The following is an 8560-nucleotide window of genomic DNA, read 5'->3' as shown; positions in this document are numbered from 1 at the left end:
TTACATTTACTGACACAGAAAAGACAAAAGTTTGCTCTCTAGTGGTCAGTGCTGTGTTTTTGCTGTAGTTCTCACTCAACAACAACCCTAGGTCTAAACCAAGTATATGACTTGATCCTGTATGGTCAATGAGCTAATCTGTGTACAGTTAAATGCAATAGACCTAATTGTTTCAAAATCCCATGGCACACCAGGATTTGTCTCACGGCACACCAGTGCCATTTGGGAACCACTGTGTTAGAGGACGGTGTAGTCTTAACGGAAGTGAAGGATCTTTGGTTTTCCCACTGGAAATTTTGTTAAAGATATTTTGCATAAGCAAAGGTTTTCAAATGCAAATAGAAACCTATCTATTCAATGTCTTTAAAAAGAAACAAGATAAAAAAACAAAACTGTGTGGACTCTGGTCTCTCAGGCTGCTACATGTTGAAACTATGGATCAGAGCTTGGTGAGAATGATCTTTTACTTACTTTTTAATTATGCAACTAACTCAATTTATCTTTTTTGGTGCCTGAATTAAGAACCGTTCAATATTACTCAGATTGTGAGATTCTATTTATTTGCCCAACATATTTCTTTTGTGTTATTTTATGTTGACGACTAACAAATAACTGTAATGTAGTGTAACTCATTAATAAGCATGTTAATATGTCAAAATTAAAACGAACACTGAAACTATGACCATGACAGTTTTCTGCACTGTGAGTGTCTAACATGTATGTGATCTTTGTCTTGCAGACGATCCCACTGCTGACGGCTGCTTCTGTGGTACTAGTGACCGTGCTGTACTTCCTCCTGGGAGGCTCTGCAGGAGAGAAGAAGAATAATCTGCCAGTCACTCTGCAGGATCCTACTGTCAAATATGCCCTTCCCCTTATACACAAACAGGTAGAGGCTTTCTGTCTCAGTTTCTGGCTGGTGGAGGTGAATTGAATTTTTATCAAATAAAAAAGTTGAAGAAATAAGATTAGAAATATTCTCTTTTAATCATGATAATACATAGAACACATTGTCTCAAGTGTTTATTGGAACTATTTTCTGTCCCTATGAAAACTAGAAACAGTGAGACAAGTGAGAAAATATGTTAGTGAAATGTGAAATGAACCTTTATGTTACAAGTTGGTTAAGTAAAACCAATGTTCTGTTTCTTATTTGAGTCTAATTTACTCTGCATGCTTGCTGTTAGCCTAATATTTACTACTACAATAATTATATTTCTCTACAGGGGTCATTAAGATTGAAACCTCTCCATTTACCGTATATATATATATATATATATATATATATATATATATATATATATATATATATATATGTACTGTATATACTGTATGTCTGTATAAAGACCACCTTATTTTGCAAGCTATGTTGATATTGTACTATTTCTTGATATTGTATTTTTTTTCTAACCTGTGTGTGTCCTTGTACAGGAAATCAGCCATGACACAAAGAAACTTCGATTTGGCCTTCCATCTCCAACTCATATCCTTGGACTGCCAGTCGGTACTGAAACAGCCTCTCTCGCTTCGTTTGTAATTCTGTGTGATATCATTGATTGAACTGCCAAACACATCAAAGGACACTAGGTGATATACAGGTAAAAGGCGGGAAATGGATCAATAAACTCACTCTTTCAAAATATAGCATATGATGACACTGGCAAATGTGAGGAAGGCAAGTTAAAATATGTTAAACACAGCTGGTTTCCATCACAGGACAGACCTCATACTTCATTTTTTTTTTTCCATCCTCCTATTCCCTCAAATCCAACACCTCAACCATCCTCCCTGCGTGTCCTCCTCTCTGTCTGCACCAGGTCAGCATGTGTACCTGTCAGCCAAGGTAAACAGCAGTCTGGTGGTCAGAGCCTACACACCAGTGTCCAGTGATGAGTACCAGGGATATGTGGACCTTGTGGTCAAGGTAAATAACAACACTGATATAGGGCACACGATAAAATAGGTCAGCAGGCCAATAGGCTACCTGCAGAGGTTTGTGTGTGGGTTGTTGCAGGGATCAGCTGTCCACCATAGGACTACCACTTTATATTAACCCTTTTCAAAGTGTTTATAAGTTGCAATTAAAGGCTTTACTAGTGCTAATAAGTCCTGATTATAATAAGTATAAGTACTGATGCTTTACATAATTGTGGACCAGATGCTTTACAGCTCTTTATCAGTCCATTATAAGAATTCCTGAAGAATTTAACACATAAAAAGACAATTCAGGTGTATTGCTACAAGAGGATAAAAAGCGTAGCAGCCAGAGCTTTAAAGTCAGTGATGGGTGAACACAGTGGAGCATTTAGCAGCTAAAGAGGCCGAAACAGATCTAACAGGAGAGTGAATATTGGACATTGGCTAAGAAACATGACGCCAAATGAATGCTAATGCTGCTGCTTGTCTGCACAGGAGCATATATATACTCCCAGAGTCCTGTTGTGTATTGGTCAAATTTAACCCGTTTCAAGTATTCATAAATATTCAGTTTTGTCATTGGAACAAGGCTTCAAAACATCTTTATAAAAACAAATGCAATGTTTATCATTATCCTATTTGATTTTGAAGGTCTCTAAAAATAATGTGCATCTCTGGTGTTCAAGGAGAAATCTGACAGAGCAGAGAATATTAAAGAGTCTGTGGTTCTGTGGATAACATTTTGCTCAAACTTAACTTAAACTCTTGTTTGGGTTGGGTTTGACCCACAACACCATGCAGGAAGTTTTATTGCTGCATGCCATACTATTAAAAAATAAATCATGATGTTCTCTGTGGGTCAGATTTGATTGGGTTTGATGAGATTTTCAACAGCAAGGTAAATGTGGTCTTTACACCACAAAATTAAATAAAGTAAATGTAGCTTTTGTGGTTATGAATGGGTAACATGTTAGTTATGAGGTAAAACACTATATTCGGTTAAAAATGATTGTTTTTTGAGTGTTTTGTGATGAATTTTAAAAAAGAGGTGAAATTTGACCCTCAAACGCAAAAGCCTTTCTAGCACAATACGAGAGTTTTCAAAAGATTTTATTTTGTCAGGGATTTATTTTCACAGGTCCCATGTTTCCTATTCTATGTTCCCTTTAACGGGTTCCCACAATAACCCATGTCAAAGATTATTTTGCCATTATGTGCTGTGTATGTGTATATATATATATCCCTGTAATGTATAGGGACTGGGAACATAGGAATGACTCTGTCTGCACTACTGTATGTGTAAATAACCTACTGTTTGCTAACACGTTAGCCATATCAACTGTATAAGGTGATAAGAAGCCAACGTAATATTTATCAAATCATTTATTAATCCAGGTTTAAATCAGGTCCCTTACTTTTGTCTTGTTACCAGGACAAACTATTAGCTATCCTAACAATGCTAAAAGGGGATTGTAATGCCCTGTAGAGGCTATGATACGCCTAAAACAAATTGTTGTGTTCTTTTTGTAACACTAGGTGTACTACAAGAACAACCATTCCTCGTTCCCGGAGGGAGGGAAGATGTCTCAGTACCTGGACAACATGTCTATTGGAGACAGCGTTGACTTCTGAGGACCCAATGGACTGCTCCTGTATAAGGGAAACGGTATGGTGTGTGTGCATGTGAGGAAAGAAACGAAAGAAAGATAAAGACAGAACAATGAAAACACTATGTATGTTGAGCTGCAGACACCAGCAGATGTCAGTGTGGTACAATATATGACTGTTACATACATACACATACACACATGTGTATACATACATACACATACTGAAGCTGAGCCCCCCTCTCTCCTGTCAGGTCACTTTTCCATCCGACCAGACAAGAAGTCAGAGCCTAAAGTTCGGAAGTTTAAACAAGTTGGAATGATCGCTGGGGGAACAGGTTGATTTACATTTCTGTAAACTCTCAGTCATTCTAATGTACATGACTACATTTACTTTATCCTGAAGAACATCACAGAGGCTCAGCAGGCTGAAATCACTAGAGGGGAATATTCTTCTTTTGAGGGAGAAATTAAGTGATTTGTGGCTATTCTCTCTTATAACAAATTTAATACATCCAAAACTATGATGTATTTTATCTTTCAGGACAATATTGTTTTATTGCAAAATTAGAAAGGTTAACATTGCACCTCCCCAAAATACCGGCAGGTAGAAACAATCCATTCTCTGAGACTAATTTCTATGTATTTACCATCCCAGGCATCACCCCTATGCTGCAGTTAATCCGCAGCATCACAGCAGACCCCAATGACAACACCAAGTGCTGCTTCATATTTGCCAACCAGGTCAGCTGTGTCGTATATTGTTATGGGAAATCGTTCCTTGTGTCTCATTGTTAAAAACTATGACTGTTCATGAATTTAAAATACTTTGGAGAACTACATTATTTCATTTTCCCTCTCTCAGACTGAGAAAGATATCCTTCTGTGTGAGGAGCTGGAGGAGGTGAAGAAGAACCAGTTCGATAAAGTTAAGGTCTGGTTCACACTGGACAAACCTCCGCACGGTAAGGCAGCATTTCTTCAACATTGGACCTAACAACAGGGAGCTTGGTGGGCCCCTACTCAATATAAGCTGCAATGTGTTTAAAATGTACACCCTACAGTTTAACATCCAGAACAGGACTTCTTCTTTAAGCAGAAACAGCTAACGCTTACAGAGTTTTTAAACATATTATTGATATGTAATGTGGTCCCACTAGCTGCTAGTGGGACCACTAGTGACTAGCACTACAATACATTAACATGAGACAGATGCTTTCATGTTTTTTGTCAGGGTTTTTGGACTGCAGTTCCTCTTTGGACCATGTGGGGTCGCCACCATTCATTTCTGTGTGTCATGTGCTTGTCTTTATTGTTTCATTGGTTGCACCTGTTCCTTGTTTGCTAGCCTTTATAAGCTGCCTGTTTCTTCTGTTCATTGCTGAGTCTTGAATTGTTGCCGGAGCCCAAGTTTGTGAGTTTTTGAGCCGTCTCTTGAAGTGTCCGTTTTTGTGCCCTTGTCTCGAGTTCCTAAGTTGACTGCCTTTTTGCTCTTTAGCTCTTAAGATCCTTTTACTGCCTGCTTTTCGTATATCCTCTGTTGATCCTGTTTTTGCCCAGATTTTACCTGTTAGTTGTCTGGAGGTATTTTGAGTTTTGTCCTGCCATCTGTTTGCTCTAAAAGTAAAGACTCCTTTTCTAACCCACTCCGAGCCTGTGTCTGTCTCTGCATTTGAGCCTGTCACACTTGGGTAGCACAGTGGTAGAGAGTCTGCCTACCACGCAGGAGACCCGGGTTCGATTCCGAACAGACCCTGTCATTTTTAGAACAATGCAAAAATAAAGCATGTTTAAAACTGCACTAAACAATAATTTCATACTGCTAATCTAGTGGCAATGTGTAAAGTGACAGGGCTCAGTGTAAACTCACAGAGAATTATCCAACACTCTACTCTTCAGGCGTGAAGAACCTTTTAGCAGGTTTCAGTAATTGTTCTGGTTTTACGGCCCACAACTTTACGTTCATGGTTTAGTCCCTCTGCTCGTATTCATTTCCAGCAGCAGGCATATAATGATACCGCTACCTGCTCTGCACAAAACAACAGACAGACAAGTTAGCAACTAGCTGAACAAAGTGGAGCATTGAGCAGCTAAAGAGAAGATATTTTTATCAAGAGTTAGTGGAGACAAAATCATGGTTAAAAGAGAAATGTGACTCTAAATAGAAATATCATATTTAAGGGGATCAAAACATTACACAGTTATGCTAACTTCCCCTAATGTGGAATCTTTTTCCATGACTAATTCTAATGATATCATGTTATCGTAAAGGATGTAAAGTACATGTGAGTAATACTGCAGTGCAAGGCTATACGAATGTGAATACATCAGTCTCAAAGCCCTTTGGTTTCTCTGCAGAATATCCAGAGCGGGAAACCAAACAAAGACTCCTCAGCTGTAGGAAATCTCTGCAGGCTGAGGAGGGAGATAGTTCCTACAAGGTGTTATAGTAGCTTAGCAAACCGCTCATGTCTTCCTTTGCATAATCCTTAAAGCAGGCAGAAATTAATGGACATAATATTGTTACATAATCTCTGTTGTGAAGGCTCATATTCTATTTAGTCTTTCTACACAAAATAGAAACATGTCGGTCCTTATTAGTTTAAATAGGTGTACGTGCTTTCTGCAGATGAAAGCACTAACTTGTCATGTTTTCTGGCTTCTTTGACCACCAGCTGAAATCTTTATCTTCCCCTGGAGAGAAAAGAACTAAGCAGTTCCTCATTTTCATTACTGATTTTATTCTTTCTTTGAATATCCCATCTCTTATGAGATAGGGGTGTAATATACCGGTATTGACGATAACCGTGACACTTTGATACCATGTTAATAATACACATATGATCATATTGTGCTGACAGATGTTAGGCCCTGTGGATTTTTTGTTTATCAGTTCATTTGTTTGACATTTCACTGTCCATCAGTGTAATTGTTCTTTTTGTACGCTTTTGTTCAGTTAAGGATGCAGACTCTTTCTCCACTCCTATTTTGAGTGTAATTAATTTGCCAAAAAAGAGACTCATCGCACAATAAACAAAGCTAAAGATGAATATGACTGATAGCTATTTTTCAAAATGTTCTATATAACAATAATAAATAGTAATAGTGAAAAAATGTTTTGCCACAATCATTATGTAGTAAAAAAAATCTGATTTCTTAACAGTCCTAATCTGAGAAGAATAGATCTTCTTTTTTGTTCTGTTCACTCTTAACCATTGGGCATCCCTGAGGCACAAAGGAAAGAAATCCAGCCATCCATCCATCGTCTACCACTTATCCGTGGTCGGGTCGCGGGGGCAGCAGCTCCAGTAAGGAAGCCCAAACTTCCCTTTCAAAGGAAAGAAAGATATATTAAAATGACAGCATAGAATTTAATATTTAGTATTTAGAAACAGCCTTCCCTGGTGAAAAACACAAATTATAAACAACATTATGCCTGCAAACAGCTGTGTCAAAAAGTCAACTCTTTTAGGAGAATTATGCATTTTATTTAGTTTCCAAAACTATAAAAACGACAAGATGTTGAGCTGGAAGTTGTTAAAAATCAGTTTCTCTGGAGTTGTAGATTGATCTTTCTTTGTCTGGTCTTGTCCTCAAGATTGGAGCTACGGTTCAGGGTTTGTGACCAATGACATGATCAGGGAGCACCTCCCTGCTCCGTCTGCTGATGTCCTGTGCGGTCCACCACCGATGATCCAAAACGCCTGTCTTCCAAATCTGGACAAGCTGGGACACAGAACAGAAAACATTTTTGCATACTAGTGTTCTGAATGACTACAACACTTGTTTATTGTAATTATCACTATTCACTATCACTAAACCAAAAATCACTGTATGAATATTGTTTATGGTCTAACTATGTCATGTTTTTCATTTAAGCATGTGTGATTTTGATGTAAATGACACAACTGAAATGAAACAACTACTACAAACCTGTAGCATTTTAAAACTGGTACATAAATGCCATAAAAATGACCTAGTAACATCAATGTGAAAACTTCTATGGACTCAGGTGTACTTTTACAAACAGTATTTAATCAAACTTCCTATCTGTGACTGTGTCATCAAAAAGAAATCTCTGAATTCATGTGAAATAAAAAAATGACAGTGTTTGATTGTAATTATAATACTTCATAGATCAAAGCACTGATTTATTGCAGTTCTGCAGTTTTTAAATGTTCTGACTATTCCATAATCTATTGTATACCTAAATATAATAACTTTACCTAACACAAACTTAATAGTATGTACAAGTATGTCACGTATATATGCAAACAATGTCACATGCCCCACCAGAGACAATACAACACTGGACTTACTGTAAGCCAACACCAAGGAGGTACACAGCTCATCACCTCTCCCTCCCCTGGGTAGATCAGACCACAACCTGAGATAAAGGCTCTCCTCAAAGACAAAAAGAGGGCCTTTAGATCAGGTGACAAGGAAGAGCTGAGGATTGTTCAGAGGGAGCTACGGTGGAAGATCAGAGAGGGAAAGAACACCTACAGGAAGAAGATGGAGGAGCAGCTGCAGCAGAGGAATGTCAGGAGAGGCCTGAAAACCATCTCTGGGTACAAAGAGCCAGACTCTCAGTCCAAGGGGGACCTAAAGTGGGTGAATGACTTGAACACTTTCTTCAATAGATTTGATCAGTTATCATCTCTGATGGGGATGACAAGGAGTACAGAGAGCTGACACAGGACTGTGCCCTCTGGTGCCAGAGGAACCAGCTCCAGCTCAACGCAGGGAAGACCAGGGAGCTGGTGGTGGACTTCAGGAGGCGTCATCACTCTCCCCCAGTACCAGTAAACGTCCTGGGTACGGACATTGAGATTATAAAATTTTACAAGTACCCGGGCGTTCACCTGAACAGTAAACTGGACTGGTCAGATAACTCTGCTGCTCTGTTTAAGAAGGGACAGAGCTGCTTTATCTGCTGAGAAGACTGAGGTCTTTTGGAGTGCATGGGGCTCCTTAAGACCTTCTTTGACTCTGTGGTGGCATCAGCTATTTTCTATGGAGTGGTCTGCTGGGGC

General features: G+C 38.7%; 1 protein-coding gene across 1 annotated transcript; it reads left to right on the top strand.

The window, feature by feature from the left end:
- Positions 1–422: 422 nt before the first annotated feature.
- Positions 423–7735, top strand: cyb5r2 (cytochrome b5 reductase 2). The gene is given in 9 exon segments (XM_029434286.1): positions 423–449; positions 740–889; positions 1432–1504; positions 1818–1924; positions 3454–3583; positions 3779–3862; positions 4183–4268; positions 4390–4489; positions 7123–7735. Coding segments are annotated over 9 exon segments (909 nt in total). The 5' UTR covers positions 423–434; the 3' UTR covers positions 7287–7735.
- Positions 7736–8560: the final 825 nt, after the last annotated feature.

This window comes from Cottoperca gobio, chromosome 6, assembly GCF_900634415.1.
Source record: "Cottoperca gobio chromosome 6, fCotGob3.1, whole genome shotgun sequence".
Classification (NCBI taxonomy): Eukaryota; Metazoa; Chordata; class Actinopteri; order Perciformes; family Bovichtidae; genus Cottoperca; species Cottoperca gobio.
Note: the sequence above shows the minus strand (reverse complement) of the source record. Positions and strands in the feature narration are given on the sequence as shown.